Source organism: Ctenopharyngodon idella, chromosome 4 (genome assembly GCF_019924925.1).
Source record: "Ctenopharyngodon idella isolate HZGC_01 chromosome 4, HZGC01, whole genome shotgun sequence".
Taxonomy (NCBI): Eukaryota; Metazoa; Chordata; class Actinopteri; order Cypriniformes; family Xenocyprididae; genus Ctenopharyngodon; species Ctenopharyngodon idella.
This window is the reverse complement of record NC_067223.1, coordinates 14,788,980-14,811,363: the sequence shown is the minus strand read 5'-3', so window position 1 is coordinate 14,811,363 and position 22,384 is coordinate 14,788,980. Positions and strand designations below refer to the sequence as shown.

Here is a 22,384-nt window from a genome sequence, read left to right as displayed (position 1 = left end):
ACTACAGTAGCTAGCTAATCATACACACGACTAATTACAGAAGAGTACAAATCACAAAATCTTTTAGTGGTCATGAAAATCTATTCAGATTTAGCATATTAATGATGCATTCACCTCATAAATCATGACACACTACTGTCCCCTAAAGGAAAGTACATGTAAGTTCAAGAGTGTGCTTTTAAAAGTAAAAAGTATCTGTATGGGTTCTGGCCCTGTATTTAATTGGTATCAGATCGATACCAAATTTTGCAGTATCGCCCACCCCTTAGCTAGTGGTTTTCCAAAGTTACTAGCATTTTCGCTGGCCACAATTTTGACATCGATACCATAGGGAAAAACTACCATATAGATATTTTTAATATCTCATAATTTGGCAGCAGGTATATTAGGCTGGGAAACGTTGAGCGTCAAACTTTGCACATTAAGTTCATATTCTGAGTCAACCTGCTTGCCTGTAGCCTATATAGTATAGTCTACATCCTCAATAAGGTGTGAGTTTGGTTGTCTTTTACATCACTGTATTTAGTCTATAAAGATAAGTTAAGCGTTCTGTATGTCCCGACGGCAGGGGAACCCTGGAGTATGGGGTATTGAGGGAAACCCCAGTACTGCAGCACAGAGCCGCCATATAAAGTTAAGGAAAGTTATATGTCTACCTCAGATTTAACGTTTGAACTGTACATCAGCATCGGGGAATAACGTTATAATCTTGTTCACTGTAGAGAAAGCTGCTTACATGTAGGCTACACAGGGAAAGTAACAGTGAAGACATTGAATTAAATGTGAACACAACTTTTGTGTCTTTATCATCTTTTCTGCATATATACTGGCCCTGATAATCATCACACATACACTTACAGCTTGCTCCATTTCTGTAAATCTGTTATAATGAATGAATGAGTCTCTCTGCCCATAGCTCTGCTCTTCGACAACACGCGCTAGCGGCACCTGCAGGTGAGGTCGACTAACAGCAGATGGAGATTTATTTTTTTTTAATACATTTTCAAGTAACAACGATTAACATTCGATCCATCAACATATACTGAAAGTTGAATTTAACAATTAAAAGAACAACTGACTTGGTACTAGCCTAGGGACATAGAGTATTGACAAAGTAAACAGATAATACATAAAATAAAAAAATAACACACACACACAAAAATTGCTTTACTTTCGTTTTGACTCAAGTAGGGGGATAGAAAGATCTAATCTAAACATTGTATCTCTATTCATAGGTGACTTTATAACCTTCTTTAATATCAGGGAATCAGCAAATCTTTTTAATTCAGAGCAAAACACAATAAAATTTGGTTTCGAATCTGTAAATTTAGACTTGTGGAAATGGCCTTTTCCAAGCATGCACTGGATTTTAGCTGCGTTATCTAAAAGAACAGAACCAGTGTTAGAAAGCAGAAATAAGACAATTTCTTCTGTAATATCAAAAAGGGTATTAAAGGATGTAAAAATCAAAACTGAAATCTCTGTCCAAAATGTTATTGTGAAGGGACATCTAAAAAACAAATGAAGCACAGATTCATTTTCAGATCCACAAAAAGGATTCTGGTTGAATATCCATAAACTTAGATAAAAATAACTTACAGGGGTAAAAATTGTGAAGGATTTTAAAGTGAATTTCTTTAATCTGACCATATGTTACACAAAGATAAGGAAGGATAAACCTGTTTCCATAAAGCAATTGCTTTAGGAGCAATACTGCTCATAGAGATTCATATTTTTCTTACATGAATATTATTGCATTTTTTATCTAACAAATCAACTCCACCTATCATTAAACAAGGAGTTTCTTCCTTTAATATAGTGTAATGTAAAGATGATTTAATAAGATGTAAAAGCTTAGGTGATTTACCATTAATTATCCTCAAAAACTCTATACGAGTAATATTAATATTGTTTTTCTTAATGAATTTTTCATAACTAATCAGATTTCCGCAGGTCTCTATGAATTTGGAAATAAAGATTATATTCTTTTAAAAACATTCTTTGTTAAATATGGTCCTATTTTTATACAAAACATATTATTCCATACAATACATTTATGTGGTGAAAAATTATGCTTAAAAGCCAATTTCCATGAATCCAGTGCCTGCTTGTTAACTTGATTGGCAGTTTGTTACAGTTAAAGTTACAACTCAGCAAAAACTTTAACCCACCACAATTGTCAAATAATAAGTCTGGAATGAAAAACCAGGGAGCATTTCCTCCAAGCATACATTGTTTAAGCCAGTTGATTTTAAACACCTGGTTGAGAGTTGTGAAATCAATAGCATTGAAGCCTCCGTCCGCGTAGTCCCTAATCAGTGTTTTCCAAATAAATTTGAACAAAAGAGAGTCAATTGATGATGCTGTTTTTTTGTCCACATATAATGATAATGCAGGGTAAACCATCCTTGAAATTCCTTCCGGAATATTTCACTGTTTGACCTTAATTCCATTGCTAAGGGTTTTGTTAGAGTCATGAACAGTTAGTATTTCACTTTTGTCTTTGTTGATTAGTAGGCCTGAAGCATTTGAAAAAAGTTCCAGTCCTTCCAGAACGCTCAGAACCTGGTTTTCATCTTTAAGAAAAATACTCGTGTCATCTGCTAGCTGAGAAATTAAAATAACATTATTACCAATTCTTATACCCTCAGCATTGATGTAATTTAAAGATTCAATAATTCTGCTGCAATCAAAAATAAAAAAAGGGGAAATTGGGCAACCCTGTCGAATACCTCTTGTAAGTGCAAAACATTTAGATGTTCCTTCTGCCAAAGAAACACTGCTGTTTATACCTTTGTATATAGTTCTGACCATATTTTTAAATTTTAATCCAAATCCAAATTTATCTAAGGCTGTATATATAAATTCATGCTCAATAGAGTCAAACGCCTTATAGAAGTCTAAGAACAGAATGATGGCTCCTTCTTCAATAAGATCAGAATAATCAATCATATCCAATACAAGACTTATGTTATTAGATATATGTCTACCCTTTATAAAACCTGATTGTGTTATTGAAATAATATCTTCCAGACAGGGTTTTAATCTTTTTGCAAAAAGAGAGGTTAATAATTTATAATCAGAATTTAGCGGAGTAATAGGTCTCCAATTTTCAATGTAACGAATATCTTTATTTGGCTTCGGTAGAAGAGTGATGAGACCTTGTTTCATAGACTAGTAATTCACCAGAACTTAAACAGTCTTCAAGTACATCGAAAATCAAATCTCTTAGATCTTATAAAATTCAAATGGCAAGCCATCAGGACCGGGACTTTTGTTTAAAGGGGTTTTGGATAAAGTACAATCTAACTCTTCTAAAGTTATGGGATTTTCACAACTAATTAAACTATGCAATTTCTTTTTTCGTTCTGGGACCTAAACGGTGAGCAACATCCAGTGAGTTTTGTAAAGTATCTGCGATGGCAGGAGAAGATCAATTACCGTCATCTTGACATTTTCGTCGTCCTGCTCGGGGATTCCAGATATTTTGAGATTCCAGCGTCTTTGGTATGATTCAAGTTCATTCACCTTGTTCCGCAGCATCTTATTCTCCGCAGATACCGCTGATAATTTTTCCTGTCGTATCCAATCTGCTATTTATGCCAGTCACTTGCTCTTTAATTTCTTTCACAGCATTCTCAACAGACATTAATTTCTCCAGAAATGACTGTTGTGTTTCTCCAATCTTGTTGATTGCGGCTAGCAAGGTGTTGTTAGAGACCGTCTCAGGTGTTTCCATTCTTACTGCTTTTTTCACTGGGCTGTTAATCAGGGTTTCGCGAATTGGCTGTTCACCAGGCTCGACGGTGGTTTGTTTCACATAGTTGTGGCTCTGTTTAACCCTTTCCACATCTGTTTCCATTGGTATGGGTTTCTGTAGAGTCTCTTGTGAGTTTCTGACACTTACCTTCATCTTTCTTTCCGGCCTAGCTTAACGGACGCGAGAACTTAGTTGAACCTGTACCAATATTATAGTCATAAAAATCACAAGGAGGGTGGCTGATAAATCTTTTTTTATGTCTAAATTTAGCAAGACATCTATAACGAAGCTGTTCAGCACCTATAAGTATATTATAAGTAACCGAAAGCTAAGTTTTGCACAAAAGAAAACTGCGTCACTCAAAAGATTACTTTCCTTGGTGCCATCTTGGTCCGCCCCCCGCAGATGGAGATTATGCTCGGTACTCTGCTGCTTTTCCTGCAGTTCCCGGATGTGAAATGTTGAATTTTCTGTCGAATTTGTGAAAGCGAAATAAAATGGACCGAAAATTGCCTGCCGAATATTATAGGTTGTATTTTTTAAACAGAATGAATATTTTGGAAGTGAAATCTGAAAGGTGAATATGGATTATTGAATTTTTAATAATGAAAATGTGTGTGAAATGTTTTGAAAATGCAAGCCCTAAAAAAACAATGCATTAAAATACAAGCACGGTTAATGCAATGCATATTTTTTTGTTTCAATTAGTGCAATTCAACAAGCTTTTTGTTTCAAAAACATATGGCATTATTTTACTTCCATATCAGACACCCAAAACCACATGACCAAGACAATGACACTGATAACCTACATTAAAGACCTTCCTTAGATGTATGTATTAAGGTTTCAGGCCCCCTACAGGCCCCCTACACCCTGATATCCTTGTAATTAAAAACACTAGACAAACATACTAAACAATTTTAGACATAATTACAGAAATTTATTACAGCTGTAATTGCATGCAGGTATCTTTAAAAATATAAGTGCATATGTATGTACACAGTAAGTGCATTGTATTAAATGATTAATTTAAATGTTGGTACATAGTAGTTAAAGACACCTAATATAAAGTGGGACCCATAAACCCATAAACCATTACGTCTATCCTCATAATGATAAGTGTACCAACGTGTGTGTGCATTAAGACAGCACACAGCTGTTACTGCTCTCAACTGTCACGTCTGTTTCTCTGGCAGTTTGAAGGAAATGATCCCAGTCTGGTGCTGATAGTGGCAGTTCCGTCTGAAAATGATTCCAGAACCTGCCAGTGAAAAACAAATGCTTAGTTCATTCTCAGTTCATGTTAACAAATAAAACCTTACTGTAGTGTCACCATTAAAACTGAAAAACTTTGTTTTCATTAATTAAAATAAAGCTGAAATAAAATATAAATGTCAGATGAAAAACTTAAAAAACTTGAATTGAAAAATGAAAATTAGAAATTAAATAAGTTTAAATGGAAGTAGGTATGCACCAATATGAAAATTTTGGCCAATACCGATAACTGATAATTTTTTATATTTGAAAGCAGATAAATGATAAATTGGCTGATAAATCTAAATCCAAATTTTTATATAATTTTTGAGAGTCTCGGCTGAAGGAAATAAGCCATTATTTATCGGCTTTAATATATCGGCCAAATTTTCTTTTCAGGCCGATAACAATAACATTAAAAATGAACACATCTCACTATTAAAAGCCATGTCCCAAAGCACACAATTATAATGTTCTCATTATAATGTTATGTAGCCTATATGACAGACTTGTGCTGCACATGTTGCACTTAAATTTATTTTCATTTTTGAAGTGATTCTAATCATATTTCAAGCAATTCAAACCCATCAAGGCAAACAGCGCATATCTGAAGTGTCTCAGTTGAAGGAAATAAGCCATTATTTATCGGCTTTAATATATCAGCCAAATTTTCTTATCAGGCCGATAATGACAACATTAAAAATGAACATATATCGGCCGATACCGATATGGTGGCTGATATATCGTGCATCCCTAAATGGGAGTACTAAAGTTAGTTAAACTCCAACTATATTATATATATAACCTTCATACCTTAAAACCATCATACACTCTTAGAAGAAAAGGTTCTCAATGAAACCTTCAAGGGTTTCGTCAGGTGCTGTTGGTTTTAATTGATTTTGCTTTGATTCAATTTTATGAATTAAACTGCTCATAGACATATTTTCTCACTAGAAAAAATTGAAATAACCTGTTAAACACAAGTATTATTCATTCATTAAAGACATTTCTCCTTATATAGAACCTTTTTGGCATAAAGGGTTCTTTAAAATTGAATAAAGAACCCTAAAGTTCTATATAGAACTCCACTGAACCTTTTCCTAAGAGTATATTATTTGAAGTACTTAGGGGTAGCATCCCAAACATGATGTTTATGTATTTTTCCTTTTCATATTGTGATGATTGTATTTTACTTGTGGTGGTAAACATCAGGATCTCGACTCATTCTGTTATTGAAGCCGATGTACAGGTCGTCCCATAGCAGCCCGTTCAAAACCACGTGCCTCATCACACCCACTCTGTTCTTGATCTAAACACACACGTTTCATGTATTAAACTCAGTGCATATCTCATCCAACACTGTCTGTGCTACAGGACTTTAGTCACCTCCTCATATGCATGCTCTCTCTCCGGGCGCATTTCTGGGAAAGAAAGGTCCATAAAGTCCACCAGATAGTCGTAACCTTCACGCAGGGGCTTGAAATCATCATCCGTTTCAATGACCTCATGGAAAAACACACAGTATTAGAGTTTAATGAATCTGTGGGCATGTTTATAGGTTTACTTGTGTATGTGTGAGATCCACTAGCCGTGTGGCTATGAAAAATATTATTTACCCGAATGACCAGATTGTAGCCTTTAAATCCCGCCCAGTTATAATAGTGCTGGATCCAGCTTTTGTATTTAAAGATTTCAGCTGAAATGGAAGCATTTAGCTCATCCACATACCAGTCAAAGTCCCAACTGTCCTTATAGATTTTTGTACCGTTGGGCGGTTCAGTGATAGCACTCCTATGGTTATGATGTTAAAACCAGAAAAGAAAATTTAAAAATATGCAGAAATAATTACAGAGACTTCAAATACTGTTAATACGGTCAAAACCGATGTCAGAGACTACATTCAATATATTTACAGATAAAGAGTTTACAGGTTACACTTCTAGGGCCCTATTTTAACTATCTAAGTGCAGTTTTTATAAAATGCATAATTATTCAGTCATGCTTGGTTACTATGGTTAACTAAAAGTAAACCCTAAAAATATTTTTGTTAATTGAAATAAAAGAAACAGGAACTAAAATAAAATAAAAAAAAAACTTTGGCAAAGTTGGCAAAGAAACTTTTATCATTTTAATTTAGCTTAACTTGATGCATTTAAATAGACACATAATTATATAAATATAGATATAATCGAATATATATGATTAAACAGACAAATTAAATATATTAAATATAGATATATTTAAAAAAAAAAAAAAAAAAAAAAGTAATAAAAATGACCAAAGCACACAACAAAATGAATAAAATTTTGACTAAAATTAAAATGGAAATGGAAAATAAAAATTTAAAAACTAAATCGAACTATTAAACTATAATAAATCTTAATGATACTAAAATAATTTATTATTAACATATTACTGTTTTGTCATATGCTGTTCATGCTAATATTAATACATTTCAATGTTTTAATACATAAAAGAAACAAAATTAAACATCTCAAGCATCAAATTATTACAGAATTAAGTAAGAAAACATGAAGAACATGAAGAGAGGAAAAAAAGAAACAGACATAATATATGCCTCACTCATTTTTAAGGACCTTTTTGCAAAACCAGTGGAGAACCGCTAATCTAATGCACTGAAGCTACATCAACGTGTTCATATGCTACATGCTAATGCTAATAAAGCCATAATACCTGTTACATGGGTCTTTTAGTGCGAGGGCCAAATCCAGGACAGAACCGGGTAAAGGTGTCCAGGTTAAGGTGTTTGGACAGCTCTTCCTTATGGATTCATTCAGGTCTACTGGGCTGTTCTTGATGTTCGTCTCCTTTATGTACCTGTTAGTCATGTTTGAGTGTTACTTCATCATACACTTTGATGGCTGTTATATACAGAACATAATTAATATTTTTTATTTCTTTGAAATAAGTCTTATTCTCACCAAAGCTGCATTTATTTGATCAAAAAATACAGTAAAAATTGTGAAATATTACAATTTTAATAACCCGTTTTCTACTTGAAAATATTTTAAAAAGTAATTTATTCCTGTGATCAAAGCTGAATTTTCAGCATCATTACTCCAGTCTTCAGTGTCACATGATCCTTCAGAAATCATTCTAATATGCTGATTTGCTGTTCAAGAAACATTTATTACTATTAATGATGAAAACAGTTGTGCTGATTATTATTTTAGTTTGTTTTTTTGTTTTTTTTTCAGGATTCATTGATGAATAGAAGTTTAGAACAGCATTAATTTCAAATTGAAATGTTTTGTAATATTAAAAACATCTTCATGGTCAATTTTGATCAATTTAATGCATTCTTGCTGAATAAAAGTATTAATTTCTTTAAAAAAATAAAAGTCTTTGAACAGTAGTTTAATGGTAATGCGTTTGAGTCAGACATACATCACACTATGTACATAAAATGGCTAGTGTTAAACATTGACCATCTAGATAGTTTTGTGTGACAGGTTAAGGAGAGATGTGTTATCCACCTGTCAGAGGGATGAGCTTCAGTGAAGTATCCAGCAAAGGGGCAGTAGATCTTGGGCTGCAGGGATTTCACCAGCTGAGTCTTATAGTTCAGCAGTTTCTTCCTCTCATTCTTGATAAAATCCGCCTTCCAGCTTTCTGTCAAAGGATGAAAAACCCAAAGTCAGAAAAAAGCTAAGTTGCCTGTTCCCATAATGCACATTTATAAAGAAATAAACCTGTGTGTGTAACAAAGTCTTCAGATATACAAAGACTGTGCGTTCAAAATATTATGAATAGGAGAAAGTGCAACGCACAATATGGAGGAATAAGCCCCGCCTTCTACATAAAAGAGCCAATCGCCATTTGGTAAAGTCATTGCAGCTGCCATTAGAGTGGCCAGTCTATCCTGAAAATGCTCATTTTTGTCATGATTTGAGCGTTTAGAAACCATATGAGACAGTTGTTGTCAGATTTTATTGGTGACTTCAAATATGAAATTGGTGAACAGCTTGATGTTCCCCCATTCAAAGAGATAAGAGCTGTACTTGCATGACTGAAATAACGTTTCCAAGATGGCCGCCGAGTGAAATGACTTGCCTTAAAGGGACTTTGATGCGTAACTCACCAGTGTACTTGCCGCCATGAAAGGTCATGGGGAAACCGGAGGCGCCGCCAGCGAAGTCGCTCATCATCACGTCAACACCGTGTGGAAGACGCCCATTGTTTGGTCTGGTGCAGTCCACCGTATTCAGGATCATGTGACCTTAGAAGGTGTTTTATAGAGTTTATCCAACCTATTAGCAATGTTGTGCATTTCTGAGGGGCTTTAGATGCTTTATTGAGCAGAAATACTGTTAAAGATAATCTGTTGTTTATTACCATAAATTATAAGGTGAATCATCATTTTTATTTACATTTTATTGTTTGTTTTTGAATGAAATTAATACTTTTTATTCATCAAAGATCCATTAAATTGCTCAAAAGTGACAGATTTCTATTTCAAACAAATGCTGTTCTTTTGAACTCTCTATTCATCAAAGAATCCTAAAAAAAAAAAAAAATGTCCACAAAATGAAGCACTTTATTTCAATGTTGATAATAATAATAAATGTTTCTTGAGCAGCATATCATCATATTAGAATGATTTCTGAAGGATCATGTGACACTGAAGACTGGAATAATGATGCTGAAAATTCAGCTTTGATCACAGAAATAAATGACATTTTACTATATATTCACATAGAAAACAGCTATTTTAAAGTGTAATAATATTTGACAGTATTACTGTTTTACTGTATTTTTGATAAAATAAATGAAGCTTTGGTGAGCAGAAGAGATTTTCAAAACATTTAAAATCTTAAAGATTCCAAACTTTTGAATGCTAGTGTAATTCATTATTTAAAAACCTCATGTAACATAAATCCTGCTAATATTATATTAAGTAAATACAGCTGAGGACAGGTTTCGTTTGCTTTGAAACTGTTCAGACTGGTTTTTTTTTAGGTGTAAAGTAACTTGTAAAGGTGTAAAGGTTTTTTTTAGGTGTGACACTGTCACACCCTTGAATGTTTATCTACACATAAACTTTGTCTTAATGACTGTTTGCACACGTTAGCTTAAATATTACTTGCATGTACTTTACATCACATGGTATAGATAAAGGCAGAAGAATGCAACCAAACCTCTTTGTATGACCTCGCTGTGTTTGTCTTATCTTATTCTTTCTGGATAATTAATAAATAACATAAGCTGTTAGTCCTTCCTCATAGGAAGAACAAAGAAAAGGGTCACATCAGGTCAAGTCACCTTTGTTTATAGCACTTTATACAATACGGATGGTTTTAAAGCAGCTTTACAGGGATAAACAGCCAAAATTAGTCTGAATGAGCAGCAAAATACCTTTATACTCCACGATCAAGCAGGTGTCCATCTCAGGATGAACTCCGTCCATCAGAATCATAAATCTCAGGTGATCGTCGACCTTTCAAATGATTCAAAAGCCGAGATCAAGAAAAGTAGGACATGGGAAAGGGGGGAAAAAAGCCACCGAATCACTTACATTCTGCCACATGCCGAACGGCACCACGTTGATGTTTGTTAAATTCACTCCACTTTTCTCCAGATACCTGCAATAAAACACAAACAAACTGTCAGATCGGCTCCGGATCGCAGGATTCCTCAGGGTTTCCCGAACAGGAGTTGATTAAAAAACCAATAATGAATGAAATCATAAAAATGTCAAACTGAAAACCTCTTTAACCGTCACCCCCTTTTTGAACATAAAGGTGAAAAAATCTGTTCTTAAATGGTTGTAATTCATGAATGCTTTGGTCTCTTTTTAGAGAAGACTTTAAAGCAGATTACTGCAGTGAAAGTACTTCAAAAAATAAAGTGTAAAAAAGTTATAGAAATAATATGTTTTATTTTTTTAAGATTAGAGTTCTTAATAGTAATAATAATATAAAACATTTTTGTCACGGGTGAGATGCTGCAATGAAGCGCATGACGATACAATCCAACTATAATAATCTTTAATTACAAGTTTCCAGGAAAAACAAAGGAGAAAACTCATACAATAAACGAGACCGAAACAAGAACTGAATGAACTTAAGGCTAAAATAAATCAGAAATCAGAATGGGCATGGAAACTAATAAGCACTGAACTCAGGAAAACCAGAACCAAAATATAATGAAGCTAAACAGACATAGAACTACACTTTACAATTTTTATATACTCAAAATTTTATTGTAGTAGTAGTAGTAGTATGCAATATGTGCTGTTAAAGTGCTACTTTAGGAAAATATTTTATTTCAAAAAGGTTTAGCTGACAAAAATTTGGGAATGTAAAGTTCAGTCTCACCACAACACCGGCCATTTGTCATCTTTATGTTTGTCATTTTTGTTTCAAAAGTATTAGCTGCAATTAAAATCACATCAAATGTTCGCAAACAAAGATTTGAAAACAGATCCTTGCAGCAATGCAATAAAATAAGCACTTTTGGTTCCCCAAGAATCTCTCAGTGAACTGTTCTTAAAAGAAGCATTTTCCACTATAAAGATGTTTTTGTAGAATGGAAATATTCCACTGATGTTAAGATTCTTCATGGAACCATCAATGCCAAAAAAGAACCTTTATTTTTAATAGTGTATGCAGTCGTTTGCTCCTGAATTCAGTCTCACCAGAACACCGGCCGTGAAGTGTTTCCGACGTAAATGGGAATATCTGGACGCTTCTTGGAAAGCTGTCGCAAAGTTGGGTAGCTGATGGAAAAAACATGCAAAGTAAATTTTTGGCATAATATAATATAATATTTGGTGGATCGGGCTCTAACCTCAGGTGATCTGAATGCATGTGGCTGATGTAAATGAGATCTGCCTGACAGAGTCTGTCCATGGCATCAGACGGAGGTTCATGAAGGAGCCACCAGCCTCTCGCAAACGCTGGTCCTGTGAGCCACGGGTCAAACATCATCTTCTTGTTCCCCGCTTTAAGCTCCATACATGCGTGCGTGATGTACGTTAGCTGAAACAAACACACACACAGTAATGCTGGCTTTTTTGTGTTTGCTTAAAGACAGGCTTAATGTTGGCGTCTGTCGGAGCTTGTTTTCGTCGATTGAACATACTGAATTGGAAATAGAATGTGTGAGAAGTGACGTGCTGTAATCTGGTGAATGTCGGCGTCGGTCTGTGTCTGAGTGCAGTGTGAATTGGCCTTAACTGATCCGACTTATGGAATTCCTGTATCGGACTTCCAAACATTCCCAAATTCTTATAGACTTTCATTGAGGGGGTCAAAACTTCCATACAATAACTCTTATAGAGTATTTAAGCTTTCTATCACTAGCTAAGCCAGGGGCGTGTTTTCGTTATTGGGGGCCCTATAAGCAAATTCCGTTCCGTTTTTTCCGTTAATTTAGTGCATCATCCGGGTATTTAAAGTGCACTTTTTCTTTTTGGAATTTTCTGTGTGAACGCACTACTCGCACAATTTGTACTTAAAAACGTCATAGAATAGTGCATAAGTACGCGAATCGGGACTCACCTCATGTTTGCAACATGCTAAAACATGCAATGTGTTAAATCATGCTGGCAATGTTATAAATGTAATTTATCTCTGTGATCAAAGCTGAATTTTCAGCATCATTACTGCAGTCTTGAGTGTCACATGATCCTTCAGAAATCATTTTAATATGCTGATTTGATGCTCAAGAAACATTTATGATTATTAGCAACGTTGAAAACAGTTGTGCTGCTTCATATTATTCTGGAAACGTGACATTTTTTTCAGGATTTGTAGATGAATAGACGGTTGAAAAAAACAGCATTTTTTTTAAATAGAAATCTTGTGTAATATTACACTGTCACTTTTGTCAATTTAATGCACTCTAGCTGAATGATCCTATAAATATCCTATTAATTCAGTTGGATTCACATTTATTTGTATTACGCATTTCACAATACATATTGTTTCAAAGCAGCTTTACAGAAAATGCATGTGTCTAGTCTACATTACAGTTTAGAGTGATCCGTTATTATCAGAGGTGACTGTGTCAAATTAAGTAATGTCCATATTTTTATTATTTTGTTTAATTGAGCCAGACAAAATGACAAAAGAAATCCTGCTGATAATGGGATCAGTAGCTTGGAGAGTCAAATCCGCCTTTTCCAAACTTATTCTTCTCCCTTTTCCCATCACATATCAACACTGAGAAGCATTTATTTAATAATAAAAATTACGAAAATAAGGAAATAAAGTTCCTAGCAGGTATTTAATAGTGGGAATAAAGTGTTTTACGGGTAGGGTTAGGGATAAGGACAAGTAATGTCACAATAAGGCAGCATTCATTTATGATTTTAATAAATAGAATCATATTGTAACAGTTACGTTCTCTTTTATTTTCATGATTTTTTGGTTTCCCTGTCTGCCTGCCTGTGTTCCCTAGTTAGATTCCTTGTTTGTTAATTAGTTCCCACACCTGTTTTGTTTGCCATTGATATTTATGTTAAGCATGATTATTTTCTGAGCTTCTTCCCTGTGATTCTCCTAAGTGTTCCTAGTGAAATGTACTATTAAAGACTGCTTTGGTGAACATGCGCTTACTACAGCCTTCACTGCGCCTGACACATATACAATGAATATGTTGTTATTATTGCATACTGTTTTATAATATAGGGCCTACTACAATACACTGAGGTGCAAATAATTTCTGCCACTTTAAATAGCATCTAACTATTTACACTTAGTGCAAAGAAAATACTGCTATATAGTGCAAATAGCTATAGATGTAAGCGTAAATATTTTTGTATTGATATTATACATTTTTTGCATTGGAGACTTGATGATATAGGGTGTGTTTTGCCAACATTTTGTGCATATTTACACTCAAATGAGTCAAATGAACGTGGAGCTGCTCAGATCATTTCGTTTCATCACAGACTGTAGGATCTTGATCATTTTGAGCAGATTGTTCAGATCTGCTGGATATTTTTGTTTTCCCTGGAGAGATTTGAGCGGAAGCTTCATAAGCTCTCACGTGTAGGAGCAGTGATTGAGACATTAAGAAGATCTCATCTGGGTATTGTGGCGGAAGCTCTGGTAGCTAATGAGGGACTGAATGTTCTGACCAGCGTGGATTATTGATGAGTGTGATTGTGATTTACCGTGATCTCTCCGGCGTGAAGCTCTTGTGCTTCTCTGGGCTCTGCAGTCCAGGGGTCTGGAGGATTCAACTCAACCAGCTCTAAACTACCGTCAGTGTCTGACAGCACTGCCTCTACACACACAAATACAATAAAAAAATAGTCCTCGTGTCATCACATCCTGCTCCAATTAGTAGCGGAAATGAATTTCCGCCTGCATTATTGTAAATGGAGAAGAAAATTAACTACTTTAGTTGAACTTAACAATAAACATCAATATTTAAAACTGTTTATTTAGACTTACACGATACCCTACTATGTTTGTCATCTTTTATTTTATTGTGTAACATTATCTGAGAGTAGCGATGGTCAGTCATGAGATTAACGAGCAGCACACAGCTCAAGTCTCTGCCAGAGGAATCAACGGACTGATTTAACTTCATTTTTAATGTTATTTTGTTTATTTTTGCATTATACTGCCACCCATTATTGTCTACAGTATAATGCTATCCAATCATTGCACTCAAACATGGAGGATGTGACTCATTTATGATGATCAAACCAGTTATTCTTGAATAATCGTCTATTCCTTTATTTAAACAACTTCAATTTGATCAAAATATTGATGATTGCATCGTAAAGTAAGAGCATGAAAAAATTTGAACATTATTTAATACATTTTCCCCCAAACCTTTAACTTAATCCCCCCAAAATAGACTTTAGTCGTAATTAATGTTTTAAGATTTGTCTAATTCTAATGCACTTCAACGTTATATGTTGTTTGTATTGTATTCTTGCAGTTCTGCAATAAAACAAAGTTGACTCTGAAGTATTAAATCACGAAATATGCGTTAAAAGGATAGCTCACACAAAAATGAAAATTATCCCAGCCGTATGCTAGTTATTTAATTTATAAAGTTTAAAATATGGGTATTTTTCTCACAAAAACGCATCACTTCTCTTCAGAAGGCCTTTATTAACCCCCTGTTAAAAAATCATGTGCTGTGGGCATACCCATTGATACTGGCTGCAGTATACATATATATAGGCTGCAGTATACATATATATAGGCTATATGTCAGTATTTCGCGGAAATTAAAGTGACATCAAATGCTTATAAACTCTTAAAAATAAAGATTGCATAAGGGGGGTTTCCGCAGCGATGCCATTGAAGAACCATTCAGTAAGCAGTTCTAAAAAGATCTTTTTTTTAGTGTGAAGAACATTTTAAAAATCTAAAGAACCTTTTGTGCAGTGCAAAGATTCCATGGATGTTAAAGGTTCTTCATGGAGCCATAGATGCCAATAAAGAACCTTTATTTTTAAAAGTGTATGAAGTCATTTTCATTGCTCTCTTTTTAAATGACAATGATTTTACCAAGTTGATCTTGCATGAAGCTGTCTGGAGGGTTGACGTACTCCATGGTGGCCACGTTAAGTTTCCAGTAGTGTTTAGTGCAGCGCACTGTCCTATTACACAAATACACAAGTACAATTTAATGATTCCTCTACAGCAGGGCTGCCCAAACCTGTTCCTGAAGAGCTACCTACCTGGAAAGTTTAGTGCCAACCCTGAACACACCTGAATCAGCTAATTAAAATCTTCAGGAGCAGTTATTACAGACAGGTGTGTTGAGCAGGGCTGGAGCTGAACTCTGCAGGAAGGTAGATCTTCAGGAACAGGGTTGGGCACCCCTGCTCTACAGTATTGAATTGTAAAACTTCCTGTCTGCTGAATTATAATAATAATGCATTTTACATTATTTACGGTTCTTGTGTGCTCACCAAGGATATATACATAGTTCTGTCATGAAACTCTGATGGCACAGGCTGATGGGTCTTAACGCGAGCTGAGGATAATTACAGCGTTAACTGCTGGCACAAGCTGATTGGTCCATGTTGCATCTGCAGCCAATGAGCTTGTTGCTCACACATTTAAATGGCTGGTAACATTCATTATAGCAGTTTGCAGCACGCTTCAGAGTTCATCTAAAACCCTCCACCTTCCCCAGCTCTGCCTGTATAGATCTGCTATGGGTTATTGATATATATATATTGTGCAGCAGCACTGTGTCTTACTCGCAGCAGCGTATCGACGTTTAGCAGTAGCAAGTTCCTGTACTTGCTCTGCAGCAGCAGCAATAATCTAGAACAACAGCAATAATCTACAGAAGCAGCAATTCAGCAGCAGCGTAGCAGATCTATTCCGCTAAGACCAAATACATTAACGTTGTCATATCCATTACCATGCTAACAATCTTCTGAGAGTTGTCATAATAGAAATATATATATATTTACTTTATATATATATATATATATATACTTTAGATTCTCTCACCTGCCGTCCAAGTCCTCTATGTCTTTAATGAAGAGTCCACCCTGGTGTTTGCACTGGTTTCTACACGCTCGTAGTTTGTCTTTGGCTTTGTAAATGATGTAACATTTGCCATCCTCTGGGTTTTTCTTGAAATTAATTCCATCTTTCAGTGTCTGGACTTCTTCAGCTTGCAGTCGCAGGACCGTCTTTGAGACCTGAGATGTCATTGTGCTCCGGTGGCCTCAGATCTAGAAATTGGCATTGGCAGATCTTTTATAATAAGGTCTTATATAATATAATGAGTATAATAAGTTTCAGATTCAGTTTCAAGCTCAGTGGAAGATTCTTGATCATAATGTATTGTTTCTTGAAAAAATGTCCACCTATTTAAACTTAAAAGCTTAAAGGTAGGGAAGGCAATTTTTGGAGAGGCTAGCAGTAGCGAGCTAGCTTTGAAAGCGTAAGATCTCCAAAACATGCCTCCTCCAAAACACATGAACGCGTACAGCAGGGAGCAAACAAAAGCGTCATGAGAGACTGTGTTAAACTATAACATGACAATAATAATGAACATAAGGAACTTAAAGAACACTGACCTGTACCACCTGACTGCTGCAGATTAATTTCGGCATTTATAGTGTTGCTATTGAAACGCATAAATTCGAGTCACAAACCGCATTGAGTATAATGTCATTCGGACCGAATGCAATGATTGAATGAACATTTTATGGTCCTACGCCTTCCACAGACGACATATATATATATTTATACAGCTGCACAGAGCGATGAAAACTTTAATATAGAGTGAAAAGTGATTAAATACGACTGAAAGATCAGATTTCTGAATGGATGCGACAATGGGAAGAAGCTGTTTTGTTTGGCAGAAACAGCGCGCGCCATGTCTCTCAACGCCAGTGCCCACGTCCTCAATATGTTCGTCATTCACATGTATTTTTTAACCTTGCTAAATAACACATTCAAGCGATTGGACAAGATTGTCATAAGAATGCATTAAAGAGCTTCTTTGTTCGAATGTTTATGTGTTAATGAATAGAGACGCGTCTCTAATAACGCTCGCGAGTCTCGTGTAACCCAGGCTGTGCCGGCACTGAGAGAGAGTGAGAGACGAGACAGAGTCATGGAGGAATTTCCAGAAACCCTCTGTGAGAAAACGTTAATATAGAGTGAAAAGCCATCCACAATCTCAGTATTGATTGGGTGATTGCATGTTTTACACAGATTATTGAACAGGTTAGTTGATCGCCATGTTACACACACACACATTCACACAGTTGACAGCCAAGCCACGCCTCTTAAAGGGGCGTCAGCGTCAACGCTTGACGGAGGGCGTGTCTGAAGCTTGTGTTGACCATAGACTGTAAAAAAATATGGACGTAGTGTCCGTGACGTCACCCATAGATTTCTGAAGAGCATTTTTGAAGCGAAAACGAGGCCGCTGCCATCTTAGCAGCGCGTCACTCCCGGATAACTGAAAATGGCAAAGAGGCGGGACGTGGTTGGAACTGAGGTGCCTGGTTGCTGAAACCACGCCCGCCTAGCTCGATGTGATTGTTATCAGGCTAAGAAGCTATCTATCTATCTTAGATACTATCTAAAATATTAATAAAGATAAGTTATATCATTTGAAAGTTCTAAATGTTTACTGTCAATATACGGTGTCTTTTTTACGATTTAGATGCTCCAGCACCAGTAATTGTAATTTGTGTCGGGTGTGCAAATAATAACATGAAAAATCAAATGGGACTTTATACCTTTATAATGAAATAGAGATCGTGAGATGAATCCAATGAATCCACACCTGACACAAATTACAATTACTGGTGCTGGAGCATCTAAATCGTAAAAAAGACACCGTATATTGACAGTAAACATTTAGAACTTTCAAATTATATAACTTATCTTTATTAATATTTTAGATAGTATCTAAGATAGATAGATAGCTTCTTAGCCTGATAACAATCACATCGAGCTAGGCGGGCGTGGTTTCAGCAACCAGGCACCTCAGTTCCAACCACGTCCCGCACTTGGGTAAAATGTCCAGTGTGTCCATTGAAAAACAAAAAACAGTACTTTTTGTCCACAAAAGCGTTAAATCCATGAAATATCTATATATTATCCATTGTTTGCATCACATTTCTTCTGAATGATCTGCTCTCTATCATCGTTCTTCAAGAAATTATGCAACCTGAGCAGCGTTTATGTTGTAAAACTGTATATGATCGTAAATATCTTACAAACAAATGAGTCCGTGTCCAAAGTATAATTTTTCAAAATGCAGCAGTTAAATATCCAAGCAGTGCTGTCGGAGTTTTTTATGCCAAATTCAGCAGCTGGAATTAGCTGAGGTAACATGAAGGCTCACAGACAGCAGCGGCAAACCTGTCACTCAAGTTACCACGCCCTTAATTATGCAGAACTTTAAGGCTTAATATAATTTAAACGAATGAGTTATAAAAAAATTCACCCCCCTCAGAGTTGTCATGAAGGGCAAAATTAGCTGTATAGACCAAAACCACAATTTTATCCAGGATGTAAACATGTTTTTTTCTGCTGTAAAGTTGGCCATTTTAACATGGGACTCAATGAGATTCTGCTCTCTTTTGGAGCCTGTCCCTAGCAGCCAGTCGATGAATCGCAGTTTAAGTCACTTCCATATTGGCTTCAAGAGAAACTGGGGGAGGTTGCCGCTTGGTGTTGACGCCACCGTTATAGTGATAACAGCCAATCACATTACTTTCCGGTGTTGCATGAACGCAATTGGCTAGCGACTGCTCTAGGGTGTTTGCATTAAGCGATCTGATTGGCTGACATCTGCGTTGGCGCTTGAAAAGTTGAGAAATCTTCAACTTCTGCCACGAGCAACACGAGTGAAGCGATGCGACGGAACCCACAATTCAGTTCGGCAACGCATGACGTCACCCATTCAAAGTAAATGAGAAGCGTTAACGCCGACGCCCTGTGTGAATGCAGCGTTAAAGGGGCAGTGACTTCAGTTCATTCATAGATGTATTCAAGCAGATAGTTAATCTTCTGAATTAAGACGACATTTCAAAACTCGTGTGTAAGCAAATGCTGTTGTCAGTATCAAACAGTGACGGTAAAAGCAGCATGCATATTTCTATTACTGATATATTACTGTTAAATGCCCTTTTAATTGTTGGTGCATTATTTTCCATGTTGGGATTTTTTATTATTATTATTTGTAATTATTATGACAAAATTTTTAAATACACCTTTAAATAGTACACCATAAATTACAGTTATTATTTATTGGGTTAATTAAAGTTATACTTTTAAGTTATTACATTTGATTAATCAGAAAATAATAGATTCAATGTAAACAAACAAAAAATGGTCACTTTATATTAGGTGTCCTTGTGTAATTATATAAATAACTAAAGCTGTAGATACATGCAGGTATTTTAGTAGTTAAAGACACCTAATATAAAGTGGGGCCAAAAAATAATCGATAGAACAATCAATGGATCCATCAATCATCAAAATAATTCTTACAGCCCTAAATAGCCTACAAGAAATTCTTTCTTTTTTTTTATTTATTCGTGGCGGGGCCAGCTCAAGTACACTGAACAGACATGTGCATTGGCTCTTTTGTGTCAGACTGCCCATCAAGGCTTTCCCAAGCCAACATCAAAGCTCGAAATTGAACTTTAGCTTCTAGTTATATTCTGTTGTTGGAGCTAAATGCCCAGGGTAGAGGTTGAATCTTTGGCAATGGCCTTTAATTCATGAGTGCTTGTGGTTTTATTTTGTGTGGGTGTGCTTGTGAGTGTTTGTGTGTGTGATTTGCTGATTGATTTGTTTGATATTTTTATGTCTACATCTCCTGCCATTTCTCAGTGAGCTAACCTGTGTTACGTTTGGGGGAACTTCATTTAGTAAAAAGTCCCTGGGTGAGATTCCATGGTGCTGTTGAGTGTTTAATCTTTAAGCCTTGGTGCTCTGACACATTAGTAAAGTTATAATACAACCACATTTGAGCACAATAATTTGCATAAAATTCCAGAACACAAATCTGACCATTGGATGAAGTCATGCAGGTTCATAATTCTTGTTTGAAAGTTTTTGTTAAAGTTTTTACATAGGAGACTTTGGATATCTTTTTTTTTATCACTCCATAAATCAGAAAATACCATCAACCGAAAAAAAAAAAAAAGCTGGAGATTTCTAACTCTAATCACATAGCATTTAAAGATATGTATTGAAATTGAAATCTACAGACACTGTTACGGATGGCCGTGTAGATTTATATTTATTTTGAGGGCGTTGGCGTTGAGGTGTGGAATTGGTGGAAGCAGAGTGATGTCACTGAGTTTTCTGGGATAAATAGCATGGATGGCGACTGTCAATCTCCCTTTGTTCTCTGAGTGATTTAGTCTTTCTTTTGTTATAGTTTAGTTTGCATTCTCTGTGCTCTCGTTGCTCTGTTTGATGTGTCTCTTTATGTGGTTATTGCCTATTTTTATGTTATCGGTAACGGGTAGTGGAGTTAACTAAACAGGTCACTGTTTCTTTATTTAGTAAGTATAGTGAAGGAAGCAGAGGCCCGGAAGACTCACCTGTTTTGTCTTCTCGGGAGTCAGGTAAGAACTGCTGGTGAGAGCAGCCAGGCAGGCGTTCTTTGTTTCTTAGCTGTTCCCTACCTGTTTACTGTTATTTCTTTTGGTTATCATTTGTCAGAGAAAAAACTATTTTGCTAAGTGGCTAACATAGCATAATCAGATGCAGCTTTACTTTTAGTAACATTAATACAGCATTTTCTCCACCATGCAGTGTTTTAAAATTAATTGCATGCCATTTAGCAACACAAGCCATCCAGCATTTGTGTCATTCCAAATTATGAATTATCATGTATTGTTTATTGTCTGTTTGATTCCTTTTCCGTATTATAATTAAATGAAGGCGACTGGCGTCTTGGAAATTCACAATAAGTGTCTGTGGCTCTTTCATGTGTTCGATCTGTGCCCTTTATTTGAGTTATTTTATATAACGAGCTGTTCATTTGGACATGGGCCGTAACAGACACAAATAGATAAAGTGTAATAAAATAAACACTTAAAAGTGCATTTTAGATGATTTCTTTCCATTAGTCTGAAAGAAGACAAGTTACAGAAGAAAAATCTAAAAATTGATCAGTGCATGAAAAAACAATGTAGTTTAAAATTTTTAAATACTCTTCAAATTATAACAATTAAAAGATTTCAATAACACTTTACAATAAGGTTTGTTTGTTAACATTAGTTAATGTATTAACTAACATGAGATAACCATGAGCAATACATTTGTTACTGTATTTGTTAATCTTTGTTAACATTAGTTAATAAAAATACAGTGCATTGACTAATGTTAACAAATACAACTCTTGATTTTAATAATGTATTAGTACATTTTAAAATTAACATTAACAAAGATTAATAAATGCTGTAGAAGTGAAATTCAATGATTTCTAATCATTTCACCATTTTTTTTATATATATATATACACAGTTATGGAGGAACATTACCTTTGTTTGTGTCCTGATGTCTGATGTAAATGTGAGTAGGCAGTGGCTTTTATCAGTTCAGAGAGACTTTGTGCGCAGCCCATGTGCGTCTGCTCTCTTTATCAAACAGTTATAGGAACAGGGTGCTACCATCACGTCACGTGGGGAGAAGGCAAGTGGTCACAAAATTAATTTATCTTCATTTTAAACACATTTTTAGTTGAACTTAGTCAGTGTTGTTCAGTTATATCAGCTCATCATTTATATTGAGTAAGTCTGTTTTTGACTTACCTGTTAGTGTACATCAAAAAGAATGAACAGACAAGTTTGACATTTCTTGTCACTGCACTGATATGAGCACAGAAATTGCTCATTAAGTAAAGCTGTACATGTAGCCACACTGTAAAAAC

General features: G+C 35.4%; 1 protein-coding gene across 2 annotated transcripts; it reads right to left on the bottom strand.

Annotated features, from left to right (window-relative positions):
• Window positions 1-4,675: 4,675 nt before the first annotated feature.
• cmah (cytidine monophospho-N-acetylneuraminic acid hydroxylase) lies at window positions 4,676-22,119 on the bottom strand. 2 transcript variants are annotated; one of them, XR_007930060.1, is made up of 15 exons: window positions 21,996-22,119; window positions 16,474-16,700; window positions 15,514-15,605; window positions 14,157-14,269; window positions 11,825-12,015; window positions 11,673-11,753; window positions 10,551-10,617; window positions 10,391-10,472; window positions 9,117-9,254; window positions 8,512-8,647; window positions 7,709-7,852; window positions 6,743-6,805; window positions 6,401-6,517; window positions 6,208-6,323; window positions 4,676-5,021 (listed from the first exon to the last, which is right to left on the bottom strand). XR_007930060.1 is itself a non-coding variant. In XM_051892456.1 (15 exons), exons 2-15 carry the CDS (start codon window positions 16,677-16,679, stop codon window positions 4,901-4,903), a joined length of 1,779 nt encoding a protein of 592 aa, XP_051748416.1. In that variant the 5' UTR covers window positions 16,680-16,700; window positions 21,996-22,117; the 3' UTR covers window positions 4,676-4,900. The 2 variants fall into 2 exon arrangements, 1 of the variants encoding a protein (XP_051748416.1); XM_051892456.1 differs by having other exon boundaries at window positions 6,631-6,805; window positions 21,996-22,117.
• Window positions 22,120-22,384: the final 265 nt, after the last annotated feature.

Excerpts from the sequence above, each read along its gene's own strand:
- cmah (XM_051892456.1), bottom strand. The coding sequence starts at position 16,679 with ATGACATCTCAGGTCTCAAAGACGGTCCTGCGACTGCAAGCTGAAGAA. Across the intron at positions 12,016-14,156 it reads TTCACGCCGGAGAGATCACG|CTAACGTACATCACGCACGC; the intron begins GTAAATCACAAT and ends TGTTTGTTTCAG. Across the intron at positions 10,473-10,550 it reads CGTTCGGCATGTGGCAGAAT|GTCGACGATCACCTGAGATT; the intron begins GTAAGTGATTCG and ends ATCATTTGAAAG.